The following is a 20,027-nucleotide window of genomic DNA, read 5'->3' on the forward strand; positions in this document are numbered from 1 at the left end:
ATTGTTTCTGTCTTTGAAGAAATAATTATTATTTTTTATAATATCTTGGATCGTTTAAATTAAAATACATTTGTTTCAACGTTCCTAACAAGTGTTGACTTTAAGTTGAAAATATAATTTAATAATTTAATGTAAAAGTAATGAGTTTAAAGTAATGAGAAAAACTATGTTGATATTTTTTATGATGGAATTCTTGTTTGTTTAGTTGCATACAATGTTAGAAGAAATGCGACAAAATTGAAACGGAAAATACTGTTAGAAATTAAAAATACGTATAGTGTGCACATATAGACTCAGACAATTTCATCGGAAATATAAATGTAATGGTGGGAGAGACCAGTTGACCATGGCTTCGGTTGAACCATCACTTGTGATGCCAGTCGATGCTTGAACTTCTTCGTTGACATGGCATTTATTCTGCGCTTTTAGTCGTTTAACGAAGATCCGATATTTAGGATGTATTTATTTTTCGCCGTCGTTGTTTTCATTTACGTATCATCGTTTAGTATTGTCGATGCTCGTAAGTAATTAAATATTTACAATTTTTATTCATATTCTCGTTTGGTTTATGAAAAAATTCGTTAACACTTGAATCGATGTAATTAAATATAATTCATAATGTTAACAAAATAATTAATTTATATATTGATTTGAAAAAATCATTGTATTTCAATATTTACTGAACAAACTCTATGCTACTCCGTAAATGATTAATTTAATATGTTAAATGTAATCGCAAATTATGCTACTATAATTTTATTCTATTTAGATTAATTACCCGAACACAATATCATATTTTACGATGATATAACCTACGCCATAATTCAAAATTTTCATAATTGATTTCTCATATGTACATCATCATCAAGATTCTTATATAAAATACTAAAAGAAGATTGGAAATTTTGATTTCTCTAAAACATATAAAATATGTTTTTCATGCGTAGAAAATTTAATATCACGCGATTGCAATACACCAAATGGAACAAGTGGAAGTTGTATAAGCATACGACAATGTTTGCCATTGGTAGCAATGCTCCAAGAAAAACCTATTCGTTCCGAAACTATAGACTATCTGAAACAATCTCAATGTGGTTTTGAAGGTCAAGATCCTCGCGTATGCTGTCCTACTAAATCTAATTCAACCGTTTCATCTTTTAATTTATTGGATATCCCACCTACAAAAGTTCAAAATTGCACATTTGAGAATGTAGATAATAATAACCCTATCATCAGATTACTCGATAATCCTTTGCTACCATGCGAATGCGGGAGAGATTCTATACCTCGAAATTTGGAAGCAATGGATACTACTCCTGGTGAATTTCCATGGATGGCCTTATTGGAATATGGTGATGGTGAGCATTATTATTCTAATTTTATATCACCCATAAATCCAGATTTTCCAATGATAGACCTAAGTATTTATTATGCAATAAAATTGAATGAAATGATTTACATTTGCAAGATAAATTGATTTACTTAAAAATTAAATAAATCCTCAATTTAAAATATTATTATCTAAAGGTTCATGTTTATAGTCTTTTATAATCTACATCTTTCTGTAATAATTTTTTTTTAGGAGAGGAGAAAACATATTCCTGCTCAGGAACTCTTATTACAAACCGTTATGTTTTAACTGCAGCTCATTGCTTGAATAGCATACACTATGGGAAAACAATAAACGTGCGATTAGGCGAGCACGATCTCAAGTCAGCTAAGGATTGCGTTAAACGCGATGACGTAGTTACATGCTCCGATGATCCGATAACAGTTGCGATCGAGGAAATAATCACACATGAACTATACTCACGGTTTTCCAAAAATAAGGAATATGATATTGGATTATTGCGATTATCAAAAGACATAGTTTCGACTGATTACGTTAAGCCTATTTGTTTGCCTAGATCTTCTATAATCGATAAAAGATTGTATATAGCTGGTTGGGGTGCAACTTTATGGGATTCATCTTCAAATGTTAAGCTTAAAGTTTCGTTACCCCTCGTTGACAAAGACGATTGCGCTAGATTGTACAGATTAAAATGGAATTTAACTCTAGGTTTTGAACATATTTGTGCTGGCGGTGAGGAAAATAGAAGTCCATGTCAAGGAGATTCAGGGGGACCACTAATGACTTTTCAGAATTTACCCAATGGTGATAAAATATGGACAGCTGTAGGAATCATATCCTTTAGTGCTTATGGTTGTGATCTACTTAGTGGACCTAGTATTTCTAATAAAGTGTACGATTTCATTCCATGGATAATAAGTAAAATAAGACCTTAAGAAAGAATATCTTTTATTAAATTAAAACTCTCTAGAATTTTTTGTACTTAAATATGATACACTTTGTACATACTTGCATATTAATTTTTCGTCATGTTTTAGGAGTTAATAATTTTGTTTTTATCAACATAGAAACAATAAAATGTAATGCTTATTTTTACTATTTTTGATAGTATAATCCGACATTGTTTATAATTATTATCACTGATATATGAATGAGATTTGAATATTTGGAAGTAAAAAAATAAACCGGAAAACAATTTTATGAATATTTAAAAGGATCGATGTTGATCAATTCATTTCTAAAGGTTATCGTTAAAACTAGGGTCAATAAAAATTTTATAAATAAGATAAATATCGATAACATTATCATTAGGAAAGTACGAATATTTTTTTAAGTTTATATAAATTCTTCGTATTATTTGCTTCATTCTCACTATTACATGCTTGTTTAATCATTGCTTGAAATATTATATGTTCAATGCGAATGAAGTGACTGATGACGGATATTCGATCTTGGGAATTCCCTTATAAATTTTTACTTGCAATGTTTTTAATGTAATTATACACTTAAGAAAGTTAACATCGTTTGGAAACTCCCGTTATTTTTATACGATAAAATATTACTCGACAATAAAAAACGTTATATTTTACTCCTAATTAACGATTACATTTATTTTTTAAGTGAATTGTAAAAAATGTAATTCAATAGTACTTACCGTCAGACACAAGGATTCCATATTTATATTTTGAAATCAGTTAAATATTTACTTCATTATGCGCGTTTAAAGAGACCGTAATTTTCGATATGTACCGTAGTTTTCGAACAAGTCACAAATATGATGCGTTCGACTCTTACATCTCAACTGATAATTTACTGATGTGCATATGCACTTATCTATAAAGTTGATAAAAACTCAACATCAAAATCATCATACCAAAAAAATTGATAAAGACTCTCCATGGTCCATTAACACGTTGATTGTCGTGTCAAGACGACCAATAGAAAAAATACATACTTAGAGTAAATATCGATACTGATAAATTTTTAAATAATTGTTTTTATAAAGGTTTTGAAGAAAATAATGACGTACAGAACATGCAAAAATAATGTTATAATTACAATGAAAATATGCATGACATGTAACGACATTTTTTCTGTAAGTAATTGCTTGATAAAATGCATTCTTCATCATTAGAACATTTCACTAAATACATCGTTAACTTCATCCTAAAATCGGGAATTAAAATATTTTTCGAGTTACTTGTTTGTATAATACCATTTAATTTACATTTAATTTAAAAAGTTTTATTAGGAATTTCGCAGACGTTTACGAGATTTGAGACGTGGCTGTCAACATGTTAACACATTACTGAAGAAACAATTATTATATGTTGAAATTTATATTAGATCTATTTAAATAATTAGGAACCATGACGCATCAAAAGTTTCCTTGTTTTATAATTAATGAATAGTTTTCCTTCATCAGAGCATGTCATTGCGTATGAATTCGTGGATGACGTATTCTATTGACGTCTACATTATATATATCACGTATTATATATAGATACATAATACACATATGTATGTATACATACATAAGTATGTCAATGCTATTTATTATCATTAACGACCGTTAGTATTACTCGCATCCTTATTACAGTAACGAGAAATGAACTTAACAGTTTTTAACCTAGTTACAGGAATTTAACAGGAAATAAATCACACATATGATATATATATATATATTTTTTTTTTCCTTAAAGACTCTAATTTATGTATTATAACTTAAATCATATTTCGAACTATTACCATCTATCTGGTTCCGAAATTTAAAGCATAATTATCATTTAACGACCATTTTAAAGAATTATTAATTCATTAATAAACAATTACTGGCCAATCTTTCTGATTATCATCGATTGAAAAGTTTAAAGAAAATTAAATGAATGTTTTTTTTACTTTCTCTTTCTGTATTTAGACAATATTGTGAAATGGATTGATTAAAAATTGCGAAAGAGAAAGGAAATAAAAAAAAGACCAAAATAAATAAGAAGATAAATTTAGCTTTCGATTAATTAATTCAGTACCTGAGTATTTGAATAAATATTTTTTCGTGATGATTTACACAAAAGGACTCCTTACTATTTCGAAAAAAATTCCAAAACCGATTGAAGAGTAAATGGTGTAGTATAAGAATACTTTTTAGTCAGTCAATTGGTAACTGTTGAGCAATGTTTTCTTCTTTCATTCTTCCTCTGATCAAGCCCCTTCTCATTTTAACATTGTTTCCCACTCCTATACTTCTTCCCCTCTTCTTATATTTCTCTCTCTAAGAAAGAAGGAGAACTTCTCTCATTCGCAAAGAATATAAATAGAATTTGAAATAAGGAGGGGAACTGGTTTGATCAGTTTCATCCCTCGTCGTAAAAAATTACATAAATATCGGTGATTATCGGTTCCATGCTCAGTTCGCTACGCGACGCGGTCAGGAAATCAAAATAATTCATTCTCATTAGGTGTCACACACACACACACACACACTTAATTTTAAGTGATCAAGAAATAAAAAAATATACACGAAGTTATCGAGTAATCGAAAAAAGTCTAAGAACGCAACCATGTATATTTCATTTTGCACCATTCTCGCAACATTGTTATTCCTATTGTGCACTAACACAAGTGCTCGTAAGTATCATATCCATTTATTTTCTCGTATTTTTTCCTCGGTCTCGCAATAACGTTTATTTTAATACAGACTGTGTAAAAGTATCTCTTATAATTCTTGTATTTTTTCTTTCATTCGTCTTTAAATTATCGTACTAACAATCATTATTAGTTCGTGCCCAGCAGCTGTTTTTTCTTTCTTTTTTTTTTTTAATTTTTTTCTTTTTTCTTTTTGTATATATCGCAACAATTTACCCATATATAATTGCTCAATTATTGGATATCAAAGCAAGATATCAATGACAAATAATAGAAATACTGTCGAAGGTATAAATATATATAAAATATTATTAAGAAAAAAATAAACATATCAATGATCACACGTAACAACAACCGCAATAATTACAAGATCTGTTTGTTTAAAAATTGTACGTGTATATGCTAACGTTGGTAGAACAAGCTTGGAAATTTTTTAGTCGTGATATCATTCTTTTTACTTTTATAGTATAATAATTGAATTTTAATGTTGTATGAGCATGCGACTTCCGTTTGATGGTTACTTTTCTTCTTTTGGTTTTTTTATCTATATACAATAGAATAACTCGCACATTGAATTCCAAGAGCCATTGTTATAACCAAAAAATGGTATTTATTTATTTATTTTTGCTTTGATCTCGATAAATTATGTCAAATATTTTTTAAAAGAAAACATAATCAATAGAAGACAATTTTAAAATTTTTTAAAATTAAAAATTTTTCACTTTCCAGAGGAAAGCTGTTTCACGCCTAACAATGTTAACGGTCATTGCGTTAACATCAAAAATTGCGACCCAATAATTAGAGCTTTGCAGAATCAAAAAAAACCTTTGACTCAAGAAATGATCGACTTTTTAAAAGCGTTCCAATGCGGTTTCGAGGGTAAGGATCCAAAAGTTTGCTGTCCTAATCAAGTGAGTTTATATTATTTTATTAAACGAATTTAATATTGCTTTTGTATTTTAAAACACGAATGCTTTCGAATAAATTTTATTGTCTAATTTCAATTAAAATCATAATTATTAAGATAATGATCTTCCTTAATGATCGAACAAATATTCATTATTGAAAAATGTACATTATTATTATTATTATTATTATCTTCAAAGGATCCTTTATATTGATCAATATATTCATATATGAAAGTAAAAATTATCAAATGTAATTTTAAAGAAATTAGGTAAAATTTCAAGAGCATTGATATATGTACGTGTTTTCTTTCTTCGATCCTTCGAGACAGAAATATGAAATAAATTATTATCCAAGAGTGAAACAGATAAAACATTTTATACTGAAAATATTTTCTATGTTGGTTCAATATTTCGAAATATTCATTTTTTTCCTCAATTCCTTGAAAGATTCATTGAGGAAGCGATAAAACACATTCCTACAAGAAGGGATTCGCTTATTTGATGATTCGAAGAAAGGATTTCCTCTTACTATTATGATTATCAAACACTTCCATCACGACCATATCTATTTATCTTTCCTTTACATATAATTTTCGTATAAAGTATCACTTTCAACAGAGAATTTTGATTAGGTTAAAACATCTATCATAATTTGTTCACGACCACATTTCATATCGTAAACACTGAAAGCTATTCTGAATGATCTCTCTATCGGTTCTTATAATTCATCGGTATTATTTAAAATCGGTCACGTGCGCAGTTCATGCATCACGTCCATAATCATGACATTTGCAAGATGACCTTGTTAACAGCTTCTTTGTTTAAGATATTGGAAAATCTTTAAAAGGAAAAAAACAAATAACTCGTCTTACAGAAATATAAAATACTTGTAATTAATTATTATTATTATTATTTTTATTATTATTATTTAATTTAATTCAATTCTCTACAGGATAGATAAAATATTTCAATGTATGACAATAAACACGTGCATTCATTTTAGCCCGAACCAACTCCTAATCCTCCAAGGAATATAACTCAGGAAATTCTCGATGCTCCGAATGTATCGAACCATCCAAATCTTCGAATGTTAAACATCAGTCTTTGTGGTCAGCCTATTATAACGAAGATCGTTGGTGGAGAAACAACTGGTATCCTCAGTTATCCATGGATGGCTCTTCTTGGATATAACACTGGAAAAAGGAAACCGGAATTTCGGTGCGGTGGATCTTTGATTACTAAACGATATGTCCTTACTGCTGCCCATTGTGTTACTTCATTGCAATCAGGTTCAAATTTTATCTTAAATAATATCGATTGATTTGTCTGTTTCTTCTAATAATCTGTAATGTAGCGTATATTATGTATATTATAGCTGAACCTTGTCATTTTCTTGTTCAAGTAAAAAGTTTTTTCTTATGATTGTATTTTTTTTTTAGGTGCAACACTGATTAGTGTTAGATTAGGGGAACATGATGTTACAACGGAACGTGACTGTGAAATGGATGGTAATGTCGTATTATATTGTGCAGATAAATATCAAGATTTTGGCATTGAAAGTGTACATTATCACCCAAAATATTCGCAAACATTAAAAAATGATATTGCCTTGATACGATTGGATAGAGATGCTAATGTGACAGTTAATAACGTTAGACCGATTTGTTTACCATATCAAGATATTGTTACCATTCCGAAAAAGGTAATATAATACTTGACTATTGTCATAGAAATGATCATCTGAAATATTATTCTTGTCTTTTGATATTGTACGTGGTACAACAAGAAATTAATTTCAAACGGTTGAAAAAAATCTGATTTAAAATATGAATTAAAATATATTAATGTTAAATGTTTGAAAAATCCGAATTTTACATTGTACATTTCTAATTGATTGAATGATCTTGTTATTTTGTCTGTCAAAAGCTAATCGCCACAGGATGGGGTGCGACAGAAAGAGGCATAAGAAGTCCTGTCTTATTGCAAGTTCAATTGCCAGCAGTAGAAACTCAACGATGTCAAGAGATTTACAACAGTAGAATTCAAATTTCGCACAAACAAATATGTGCCGGAGGTGAAAGAGATAGAGACTCTTGTTCTGGCGACAGTGGTGGACCTCTTCAATGGCATGCATTGTTCGGCATGGAATCTCGATACGTTCAATATGGAATTGTTAGTTTTGGAATGAGAAATTGCGGTACAACAGGTTACCCAGGGGTTTATACTAATGTTAAATATTACATGGATTGGATTTTAGATACTATTAGGGATTAATTCCATAGCTGACATATTATTTTGTACTTTTTTATTCAAGCTTTATTTTTAGTGATAACGTGAATATTGTTATGATAAATAATAAGAAGAAATTATTCCTCATTGCCTATTCAATATTTCACTTATCATTAACGAGACTTATCATTAGTGTACTGAGAAATACATATCTGCCAAATAAAAAGAGAAGAAACAAAAAGAAACCACATTTCAATTATAACGTGAACGCATTTACTTCGACGTATTGTCTGATCAACAATTTCACAATATATTCATAAATATTATTATTTAAGCATATTTATTTCTTATACAATGTATATCAGTTTTTAATTCATATATATCATTACAAAATTATAACATAATATAATACTTCATAAATTATTGCACTTATTATAATATACAATATAGTTAACAGCACATTGACAATCGACTTATATAATAAATACAATTTAAAGGGAAACTCGTATAGTTTACGTTTTAATAAAAAAAAATAATTACAAACAATCTAATTAAGTTTATATAAATATTCATAATATATGTATTAATCTATTACTATTACGCTTATTTTACATGACATTTTTAATTATTTATAAATGCAATTTAATTATGTTAATTATTAAAATTTTACGTTTTTACTCATCCGGAGAATGATGATTACTTCGTAATACATCTTCCTCGTGTTCCTCATCACTATAACGATCGCTGGATAATTTATCTTCAATTAATTCTGCTGTTTCTTTGATAGACACTCTAAGCGGTCCACGATAGCCTTTTTTCTTTGGACCAGAATTTTCTGATTTTTCGACTGATTTATCCGATTCCTTTGATTCCGAAGATTTCGATGATTGATTCGAAGATGCCAGAATAGTAGATGAACTGGTAAACGATCCCGAATTTGGCCTCGAATTACTACAATAACTTAGGTACGAATCGGTACCGCTATTATTGTTATCTCGTTTATTTATTCTCTTTTTTTTCTTCCTTTGTACGTTAGTCCCATAATTTTTTCTTTGCAATTTAGTTAATGACTGGAAACTCTAAATAAAATTACTAGATTTTCGAATATTTTCCTTTCCTTTTTTTTCTTTCTTAATTAATTATTCTTAATTAATTTATTCCTGATCAAATATAATTATAATGCGTTTTTACCTGAGAATGTCGTTCGAAAAGCGTCGGTATTTGTGTAACCCGATCCAACATCATTTCCATTTGAAGACGATGACGTTCGGCTTGTTCACGAGCTTCGTTGCGTCGCATGGATGTTCGAATATCCAAATCTCTTTCGTGATCGTGCCTGCATCGTTTAAATAATTTGTTTTATCTAACGATTACAACGTACAAACTTTGTCAATAACCCTTTAAACGGCAAAAACAAATCTACTTGCGTGTACGTACGCTTTTTTTCAAATTTTTTGTTCTCTTCAAATTTTTACAATAAGTAATATCCAGAGAGAAATTCGTTAAAAATAACTTTTCAATGCGGCTAACTTTGATACCTCGTTGCGGACCTGAGTGCTCTCCAAGCGGGTTTACGACCAATTAGATTTTCTTTTAATTTGATAACTTGCTCCCGACGTTTTTCATCCATTCGTTCTCTTATCTCTCGTTCCAACTTTTCTCTAAAATAACAACAAACATAACATTGATAAAAATTAAGATTTAAATTGATATTTAATCATTTGCATTTAAACCAATGAATAGAAATTCGTGAATCAATTTTTTAGAAAATAAAATACCGTGATGCTTGGCATCTGAGAACAGCTGCTAAATTATTGCCCCGTGATGGTAAACTGTTCAATGCAGATCTGGATCTTTCTGATGTCATTGTTGTAAGATTTGATAATCGCGAGGATTCTCTACTTTGAACAATCGTTTCTTTAGTCGTGTCATTAGGAAAATTTTGTAAATTTACACAAGCTGATTTCACACGTTCACGTCTTGCCATTGAAGGTGGTAATGAGGAAGATCTCATTAATTCGGATGCTCTCACCTTTTTTGTTAATTCTCTGAAAAACGATTACCTATAAATTTGTTCATTCGTATCATCCCGAACGATGCACAAATCTTTATTATTTGTTAACAAATGAATATTTTTTAATTACGTTTAAATCTATAAGGATAAAATTTTAATCAATTTATATTATTATAAAATTATAAAATAAAATAATAACCTGTAGTATTCATCCTCAAGCATCCGGTCATATATCTCAGTACCAAACAAGTTTTTAGGTACAGGTTTTGCCTTGAATCTCGAAGTCGAACGAGAGTTTTTACTACATATTTCTGGACTTGAACGTGTCAAAGATCTCCAAGCTCTTCGATCACATTCAAGTTTAAAAGGACGCACTTGAGATAACAAGTTCAATGCACTTTCCTCGCGTACTATACGACTTCTTTGTCATAAAAGAATATGAAAACATCAAAAGTGAATTATTTACGATGAAAATGTTCAAATTCACAAGTGAAAGTAAAAGGGAGAGAAAATATCATTCGATTGATTCGTAAATAAGTTTGTAAGAAATTTATTACATTCAAAAATATATTGTTTTATCCGTTTATATTGTAATATTGGAAATAAAATTAAAATGTTATTTTTATATACATTTTTTTTTCAATATTTACAATAAAACAGAATATTATTTTTTCACGTATAAATTTCTCAATTATAGTAATAAATTCTATACCAATTTCAATAAAAATTTATGAATCAATTCGAAACTTAGTTTCGTAATTAATTTTAGAAATACAAAGTACCTCTCTTCTTTTTCAGCGAGTAACTTATCATAAAGTGGTATCTTAGAGGTAAGGGGAATAGGTCTAACGCGACGTTTTTTGGAAAGACTTTTTTTATTATTTTCCTTCTTAGAATATGCAACCGCTTCCACTTCCGCTAGTGTCATATATTTTTCTGCTTCTTCTCTGAAAATCGATTTCGTATCATTCTTCTTTCCGTTTCTTGCTCGAATATCTATTACGATACTGATCAAAATGAATATCAATGACATTTCATGACACATATAAGAATATTCTACCTGAGAGTAAAACTAAATGGCTTAGGTACAGTCGGGTGCCATTCCTTTGGACTACTCGCTGGAAGACTTTTGGTCTCCACGCTGTTTTCCGAATCGTTATTCAAACTTTCATTACTTTTTGATTCACTCCATGTATTCCAGCCTTTGTTAGCTGTGTGTATTTCCTTGTTACGCGTCGCTTTAGCTTCCTTATCTTTATATCTATCGCAAAGTAGGAAAAAAGGAAACAGATAAATTCATTTCAAGTTAATTCAGGGCCGTATTCAGACTAAAGAGCAAGTGGCATCGGCCTATAAGACAAATCGTTTTTGGGTACTATCATCAAAAAAAGAAAATTAATCATATAAAAAAGACCAGAGAGACGAAACAAACTCCAAATGTTTTATAGCAAGAATTGTAGTTTTGGGTTCTTGATTATTTTGGCTTTACTTTTCATATCCTTGAATAATATTCGATGTTACAATTTTATATATATTATACCCACCTAAATGTCAAAAGATCTTGGTCTTCCATAAGTCCAGCGAAACTACCGGACGGATAAAGAATAGGACTGTTTGTTCTCGATTCCTCGATGTAACATTTTTTACCATTTAATCTTAATTCATTGATGTCGTCTCGTATAACTTTGATGTTACGATTACTTCTCGACGTTGAAATTCTTGACGTATCTTTTTCAGTCTCGTCAAAGTTCTTTAAGAAAAGTCGTTGCTTCCTTCTCAAGTATTCGACCTTTTGCCGAAACTGTTCGTTAGACAGATGATTGACTTGTTTGTAATCAGGTATGCTTTCCAAAAATTCTAGAAAATCCTCTAAATTTTCTCGAGGACTTGACAATTCCGATTCGGTTTTTGGTAAATCCTCTGCAGCGAAATTAATCTTTCGTCCTTTTGATTCGACAATATTTTGTTTTTCACTTTTGATCGATCGTGGACGTTCGTAGGAAGGTGTCGGTTGTCTGCTACATGGATCTACCGGTACTTTCACGCATGAATTATAAAACGATGTTCCTCTATGTTCTGCCATATTTAACTGCCTACGATTTAATATTTTTAATAAATAATTCAACATCAGAATGATCTAAATTAATAATCAAAATGTTTTTTTAATTTCTTTTCTAAATTTAAATATTACAATCATACAAACAAATGAACAATCCGTATTGTTAATATTGTAAATTAGAAATCTATAGACGAATGTTGATTCGAAGTTTTTATTATAATTTAAATATACGTACAGTCGTAAGGATATAGGAAATACACATTAACAAACTTTATTGAGATTTTCTGCAACTAGAAAAATGTATTTTAGTTTTGATTCTTATAAATATATCAAATTTGGTTTTTTACGATTCTATATGGTGAAAATAAAATTATGAATAATTAAATGCTTGTTAAGTTGTCGAAGAATTTTCTTAACGATTCAATTAATTTAATTAGTAGAAAATAATAATTGCGAAATAGTTTTCGACATACCTTGTTCTTCTATAGCATATATTCTATCTATTTATGTTTCGAAGATCAATGGTAACCTCACCAATATTTTCGTCGCCATGGTGAAATCAAAATGCATTTCTAAGTTTTTATAATTTACAATAAACGGAATCTTAAAAGAACGGTTGCATTAATTCAATATTAATATTTATTTATAATTATCTTCTTCCCTTATAAAATATTGTGCGATTTTCAATGACATTTTACTAATTTCTATTCTCTGTGTTGTCCTTACAATGGTTGCGATGACAACCATTCGAATATATTTCTCAATTATTTTATAATCTGTAGCTGGAATAGTACGATTTAGTTATACTTATTTGTCTCTGAAATAATTTTGTATATTATTGAGATATTTATATTTAAAAAATCGATCAATAAATTCATTTTTTGCATAAGTTAGATCGAGCGGTAATATTTTATTTCAAAATGAAATGTTCGGGCGCAAAAAATTTAAAAATTTGCAGCATCATTGAAATATTTTTTTTTTCTCGATTTAAATCAAACTAAATAAAAATATTTTAAGCGATATTAAAATTATTGCAAAAAAATGTAACTGATATTTATATATCAATTATTGCAACAAGAATTTTTAATTTAATTGTTTATTTTCCAAATAAAATGATAGTATCTACTATGCAAAATGGCAATCCTTGTCGGAACGGGAACTTTATATCGCAGATCCATTTCTTTAATCAAACAGTGTAAATGCACTATTGCAAATAATGTGACTTCTATAAGAAGAAATTATACTGATGATAAAAACAATGAAGAATTTTATGATATTGTTATTGCAGGAGGTGGTATGGTAGGAACAACATTGGCGTGTGCAATAGGTTAGTTTTATTTTTAATTTGTATATTGATATGATAGAGATTTTTTAGAATAGAAAAATGACTTACTTATACTAAAACTTCTTATTTTAAATATATATAAATATAAATAATGAATCATACTTACAATATATTACAAAATAATTATATTTATAACAATTTGCATAAATAACCAAATAATAACATAAATTATATTTAAAGCTAATAATAGAATGCTAGAGTCGAAAAATGTATTGCTATTGGAAGGCAACAATAAATATGAATATAAACCACAAGAGAAGTATTCCAATCGTGTTGTCGCTTTGAATCAACAAACTCGCACTTTGTTATCGAGCATAGGAGCATGGCAACATATAGAAGCTGTACGATGTTGTCCAGTAAAAATGATGCAGGTACTACTAGATTTCTTATTATACACCTTATTTTATTTAACATAAAGTATTATGACCTTTACATATACATCATGTATAATATATTATACGTATAATATCAATTAGTAGGTCTGGGATGCATGTTCCGATGCTATAATAACTTTCAACGAGGATTATTTATCTAAAGAATTGGCATACATAGTAGAAAATGATTTACTACTTCATGCAGTAAATACACAGTTACGTGAAAAATCAAACGTTAATGTAGTCTATAATGCAAAAGTTACAAATTTACTGTTGCCGAGCATTGAAGGAGCTAATACTAAAATACAACTAGAAAATGGAAAACAATACGAGACCAAGTTATTGGTAAGTGACAAATTTATATTTAATTACATTTTTATTTACTAGTTTCTTAAAAATAATTAATATAAAAAATACATTTTCTAATAACTTTTTCATTTTATTTACTAACTTACCGATACATCCAAATCTTTAGCAATATTCTCGACTCTATTGGTAAGACTGTTTAAACGCATTGTAATGTTATATGAACATCTTTTCAATTCATTCGCTAATTCATTTAGTTGTTGTTGATTATATTCTGTCGATGAATTAATACTTTGAAGTTGATTGAACTTTACATAGTCAGATTCCAATGCATTTACACTTTGCATAAATGTACCCCTATTGGTTGTATTTCTAACTTTTCTTTCGCATACCAAACGATATATAGCTTTTACTAAATCTCTAGGTAAACGTTTTTCTCTTGGATCATTAGGACGAATCTGAATTGCACAATGATATGGAGGGTGCAAAAGCATAGCTTCGCGTCTACATGTTCTCATTAGATTTTTAGGTGCATAATTTAATACCTTAGAAAATAACATTCCCTCTAGATATGATACAAGCTCAGCTCTACGTACCAATCTATCGAGTCCGGCACATCTTCTCAATTCTTGTATATCCGATACAGCCAGACCGACCATTAGATTTGTTAAGATTACAGTTACTAGAATAACAAAACTTAAAAGCATCAAATGCGATGTACCAGTATATAAAACTTTAAATTCTTTGTCAAAATATACGTCTTCAAATTCTAACTCTCCAGACATCATTATAATCGTTTTGAGTAAACCTATTAATGGATTTTCAAAAGATTTATAATTTTTATGTAAAACACAAAATCCTAGAGAGAATCCTATTATAAGACAAATGTAAGCACCAAGAAATTTAAAAAAATTTATTGACACTTGAGTAAACATTTGAATATAAAGCCCGAACATTGGAAATCTTCCTACAACTATCATTAATTCAATCCAGATTAATAAAATTCCTAAAGCTGCAACATGATGTTGCCAATTATTAATGGGTTTAATTAAAACGCAGCATGATGTTAAAATTACACACCATTGTAACCAATTTTCCCAACGTTTAACATAACAACATACATCATGAGCAATTTGAAACAATTCTTTGATTATAAACATACACGTGTAAGTTAATATTAGCCAAAATAATATTTTGCTAAAATTTTCCATATTCCATAAATATGTAACAGCAATATAGCCTGTAAAAAATATAACAAAAATAGAATGGAAGATTAAACTAAATAGGAAAAATTTACGTATTCTCAACCATTTCAAGTAAAGAAAACTTTCACATAACGGATGCTTTAAAATATGACCTTGACCAACTTCTATTAAGCAGAGCATTAAATCCGTTTCTCCTTTTCCTCCTGGCACTAAGGGTCTAAAATCTAATCTCAACTCGCAATCAACGTCTCCTAACTCATGATCATATAAAGATATAGCTTGATCCAGTCTTGTAACAAAACGTGGCAAAACATCTGGTGTTCTCCGAATAATAAAACTTAATGCTGAAATACCACCTTTAGTCCTGACAGTAACATCTGCACCTTTCGATAATAACATCATTACTGTAGATGAATTTTCATTTAATGCTGCTATATGTAGCGGAGTATAACCATATTTATCAGGCTTATTAACCGATGCCCCAGCCTATTTAAAAAAAAAAGAAATTAAAATTCTTGCTATTTGTATAAATCTTCAATATTTTATTATATTTTTATTATATGAACCTGAATCAAAATTTTCACTAATTCAGTCGCTCTTAACGATTTTGCAACTGCTGCATGTAGCGGTGTTCTTCCGTCGATATCTTCGACGTTTACTGTTGCACCTGCATTAATAAGTACTTCCAAAGTTTCCGAAGATTGAGCTAATGCAGCTAAATGCATTGCCGTTTGGCCCTTTGAATTTTTAGCTTCGCACGAAGCACCAGCATTCACTAACAATTTAGTACATTCTGCACTACCTTCTTCAGCTGTTAAATGAATTGGTGTTGATCTAGCAGTGCCAAGCTGAACTCTTACATCAGCACCATAACTTAATAGAAGTTTCATGCAAGGAACAGATCCAAGACTAGCTGCTACATGTAATGGTGTCTCAGTATAAACCTATTTGAGAGTAATTATTATATTCTACACCATTAAATCAATAATATCATATATTTCATTATGTTAAGTACTTGTGGATTATTAGGATGTGCACCAGCCTGTAGCAAAACTTCAGCACTGTCTACTGCATTATTTAGTACTGCATAATGAAGGGGAGTTTTTCCTGGAAATCCAGCATCTACATCTGCTTTAGCTTTTATCAAAGATTTAATACAAGCAACATTTCCAGCTGCAGCAGCGCAATGTAAAGGTGTGCATTTTTTATTGAAATCCCATTCGCAAGGATCTGCACCAAATGATAGTAACTTTTCTAGTATTCTTACAAATGCAGCACTAGCTGCTAAATGTACTGGAGTCCTGTAATTATAATATGCATTTTTAGTACTACACAATATTTGTGTTCTATCCTAAATGCACCTTTATTAAAAACATTATGAGTTTATAACAAACCTTCCATCTTCATCCGTACAAGAGATGTTTACATTCTTTTCTAATAATATCTTAACTATTTCAAAATGACCAACCCAACATGCGACGAGAAGACACGTCTCTGGCCATTTTACTAACAATTCTGTAGGTGTTGCTGTTGCTGCTGTATTATTTTCGGATATTAAAATAGTTTTCTTTATACATCTAATTGGAAATATAAATCAAATGAATTATATATATTAAATGAAATTATAAATCATTGTTGATAAATTATTACTTGTTTTAAAGCATACCCGTTTGTGAAACTGCATGTTCTTTTATAATCCATATGTAATTTTCTAAGATGTAAATCTTGTAATTCCTCTAATGTTTTTTGCAAAATGCTGCCATACAATGTAGGAATTGTAGCAAGAGCTACCTCTCCTGCTGGAAGATTAGACAATGCTAAAGTAATTTCATCTTTAGTCCATAATTGTTGTTGATTCATTGGTCGTTGACGAATATGACATATTACAGGTTCCGATGTTTCCTCAGAAGAGATACTTTTTTTATCTATTTCATCCATCCATATATCATCCTCACTGTTCTAAATAGTAAATCATTTCGTAACACGATAGAAAAATGTCATCTTGAAATAAAATAAACCATGTATGAAAAATATTTAAATTATTAATCTGACCTCATAATTCACAATGATAGATGGTGTTTTGTCTTTATCACTTTTTCTTGATTCCCCTTGTGAACTACTATGACCGGATAGTCTTTTAAAAAATTTGTTTTTTAATAAAGACATTGTTATATATTTTTCTTTGATCACTTTTATCTGAATACAATGCCTGAAAGATAAATCAAATATTTAAAAATTATTTAATTAAAATGATGTCATATGAAGTTTTAGAAAAAGTGTAGGAATTTAATACTTTTTCTGTAATAGATAGGTAATAACTACAAACGTTTTATTCCGTTCACATTACTCTTGTGTATTACCACTTGGAAACTATTCCTGTTCTCTGTATATCTTACAGAATGTCCACATATACTCTTGATGTTTATAAAACAGAGCTGGCATATATTTAGCTCCCACCGTTTTTCAATATTCTAGCACCATTTACCAACTCTAAAGATAAATTTATGTAAATTTTTTTACGCTATTTTTTCTTTTTTTTATATTGTAAACGTTATAAAAATTCCTACCCGTATAAAATGGTATCACGAAATGTATTTCTAAGTATAACAACTGATAGCAATATCCTTCGAGGAAATACTCGTATTCGTCATCTTAGGAAATATCCATACAGACACACACTTTTTCCTGTCGGAAATGAAATATTAAATTAAATATAAAAGTTAAAGGATAAACAATAAATTAGTAAATTTTCACTTTAAAAGTATAATTATTTTTTTTATAAGTGAAGTAAAATTTCATCGTTTTAATTTAAAAATCACTGTCTTATTATTTGTATCTTCATAATCGCTAAAAGATGTTCTTATGATTTTTTTGAATGTGCATCTAATTTGTTAATAGCTTTTTTAAACTGATTTTGGTGTAAAATTTTGTAATACTCTTAAAGTGTGCTTTCTGATACTTGGAACAGAACTAAAGAAGTTATTTCCAGACATAGTAGAATGAAGTCTGTAGTATTACTCCCACTTCTCTCTCTCTTATAATGCTATCTCTAACAACAGTTTAATTTATAATAATATACTTATATTAATATAATAGGTAGGTGCAGATGGAGTTAATTCCAAAGTACGTGAAGCTATGAATGTTCAGTACGTACAATGGAAATATGATCAAATGGGAATTGTTGCTACATTGGAATTATGCGAACCAACAAAAAATATTGTCGCTTGGCAAAGATTCCTTCCAACTGGTCCAATAGCTTTACTTCCGGTACATTATTACTATAAATTTATTTTGAATAAATAATGTAAATAATTTTATAATATTCATTGAAGTTTTTACTAATATTTTAGTTAACGAATACCCTTAGCTCATTGGTATGGTCTCTTACAACTAAAGAAGCAAAAAATCTTATGAAAATATCAGAGGAAGAGTTTGTTGATAGTATAAACAAGGCATTGTGGAAAGTATATCCTAAAGATGGTATTGTAGAAAGTGGTATGAAAGCTTTACAGCAATTACTCCAAGGATTATCTCTACAAAATGGAATATCAAGACAATTGCCACCATCAGTATCAAAAATCGTAGAAGGTTCAAGAGCAGCCTTTCCATTAGGATTTGGTCATTCTGTATCATATGTTGCACCTGGAACAGTCTTGATTGGGTAATTAGTTAATTTTCTTTTATCTGTATATTTGGTTTTTTAAATGTAATTTTTTAAGAACAATTTTTTTAATTATATTACAGAGATGCAGCACATCGTGTTCATCCTTTAGCTGGTCAAGGCGTTAATTTAGGCTTTGGAGATATCGTTGATTTGGTAAAAATTCTTGCAGATATAGTTACGGATGGTGCTGTATTTGGTAACATGTTGTACTTGACTAAATATGAAACTTTACGTCAGCGTCATAACATTCCTACAATGTTAGCTATTGATGCTCTTTATCGATTGTACAAAGGAACTGCAGCTCCCATTATTCTGGCTCGAAGTTTAGGATTACAAATTACAAATGCTATACCAATATTAAAGGTAACGTATATATTATATTATACATACATATATATTTATGCATATAAATTTCTATAAAATAAAAATAAATTAAATAAATATTTCAGAAAGCCTTAATACAGCATGCATCCAACCAAGAAGTTAGATGTTAATCATGGGTTGTAATTTTTATAAATATTAATTGTAACATTGTAACTGATTATAAAGTAGTAATAGAGGAAAGAGTAGTTTACTTAATGTAAAAGAAATATATGAGCTTTAATATTTGTCTTTACATTTTCTATAATATTTTATGTATAACATAACTTTATATTTTAGTACTAAATTCTTTATAAATAAGAGGCTGTGCAGTTTATATATACATTGTGATTATATATATTATATAATGCTCCCAATTGACTCATTAAGTATTGAGAAATATTTCCTTTATCATTATAAAGCCAAAATTATCTAACCATTTATTTTACAGCCATTCAATATCTTAGAAGTCAATCAAAATTGAAATGCAAGTTCAATATTATTTCGTATAATAAAATCATTAAATTTTATATAATTGTCTGATTTAATTCATAAATTGTTATATAATAT

General features: G+C 29.1%; 4 protein-coding genes across 8 annotated transcripts; 2 read left to right on the top strand and 2 right to left on the bottom strand.

The window, feature by feature from the left end:
- The first annotated feature begins 27 nt into the window (after positions 1 to 27).
- On the top strand, positions 28 to 8,371 carry LOC122520196 (phenoloxidase-activating enzyme 1-like). The gene is made up of 6 exons (XM_043640232.1): positions 28 to 520; positions 948 to 1,358; positions 5,723 to 5,904; positions 6,905 to 7,190; positions 7,341 to 7,603; positions 7,828 to 8,371. Exons 1-6 carry the CDS (start codon positions 457 to 459, stop codon positions 8,173 to 8,175), a joined length of 1,554 nt encoding a protein of 517 aa, XP_043496167.1. The 5' UTR covers positions 28 to 456; the 3' UTR covers positions 8,176 to 8,371.
- Positions 8,372 to 8,386: 15 nt separating this feature from the next.
- Positions 8,387 to 12,933, bottom strand: LOC122520195 (protein FAM161A). Its single transcript, XM_043640231.1, has 10 exons — positions 12,677 to 12,933; positions 12,439 to 12,493; positions 11,689 to 12,237; positions 11,205 to 11,405; positions 10,927 to 11,091; positions 10,344 to 10,565; positions 9,909 to 10,178; positions 9,669 to 9,791; positions 9,322 to 9,466; positions 8,387 to 9,209 (listed from the first exon to the last, which is right to left on the bottom strand). Exons 3-10 carry the CDS (start codon positions 12,225 to 12,227, stop codon positions 8,805 to 8,807), a joined length of 2,070 nt encoding a protein of 689 aa, XP_043496166.1. The 5' UTR covers positions 12,228 to 12,237; positions 12,439 to 12,493; positions 12,677 to 12,933; the 3' UTR covers positions 8,387 to 8,804.
- Positions 12,934 to 13,309: 376 nt separating this feature from the next.
- Positions 13,310 to 19,713, top strand: LOC122519600 (ubiquinone biosynthesis monooxygenase COQ6, mitochondrial). 2 transcript variants are annotated; one of them, XM_043639174.1, is made up of 8 exons: positions 13,341 to 13,398; positions 13,492 to 13,530; positions 13,729 to 13,919; positions 14,028 to 14,267; positions 18,530 to 18,700; positions 18,784 to 19,094; positions 19,178 to 19,460; positions 19,547 to 19,713. In XM_043639174.1, exons 2-8 carry the CDS (start codon positions 13,500 to 13,502, stop codon positions 19,589 to 19,591), a joined length of 1,272 nt encoding a protein of 423 aa, XP_043495109.1. In that variant the 5' UTR covers positions 13,341 to 13,398; positions 13,492 to 13,499; the 3' UTR covers positions 19,592 to 19,713. The 2 variants fall into 2 exon arrangements, with proteins under 2 accessions (XP_043495108.1, XP_043495109.1); XM_043639173.1 differs by having other exon boundaries at positions 13,310 to 13,530.
- Positions 14,341 to 18,523, bottom strand: LOC122519599 (transient receptor potential channel pyrexia-like). 4 transcript variants are annotated; one of them, XM_043639170.1, is made up of 7 exons: positions 18,001 to 18,523; positions 17,486 to 17,923; positions 17,100 to 17,392; positions 16,828 to 17,010; positions 16,449 to 16,734; positions 16,000 to 16,377; positions 14,341 to 15,919 (listed from the first exon to the last, which is right to left on the bottom strand). In XM_043639170.1, the coding sequence occupies exons 2-7, from the start codon at positions 17,597 to 17,599 to the stop codon at positions 14,369 to 14,371; spliced, it is 2,805 nt and encodes a 934-aa protein (XP_043495105.1). In that variant the 5' UTR covers positions 17,600 to 17,923; positions 18,001 to 18,523; the 3' UTR covers positions 14,341 to 14,368. The 4 variants fall into 4 exon arrangements, with proteins under 4 accessions (XP_043495105.1, XP_043495107.1, XP_043495106.1 ...); XM_043639172.1 differs by having other exon boundaries at positions 17,486 to 17,642; positions 17,760 to 18,523; XM_043639171.1 differs by having other exon boundaries at positions 17,486 to 17,642; positions 17,727 to 18,523.
- Positions 19,714 to 20,027: the final 314 nt, after the last annotated feature.

Source organism: Polistes fuscatus, unplaced genomic scaffold (genome assembly GCF_010416935.1).
Source record: "Polistes fuscatus isolate 324 unplaced genomic scaffold, CU_Pfus_HIC Scaffold3, whole genome shotgun sequence".
NCBI lineage: Eukaryota > Metazoa > Arthropoda > Insecta > Hymenoptera > Vespidae > Polistes > Polistes fuscatus.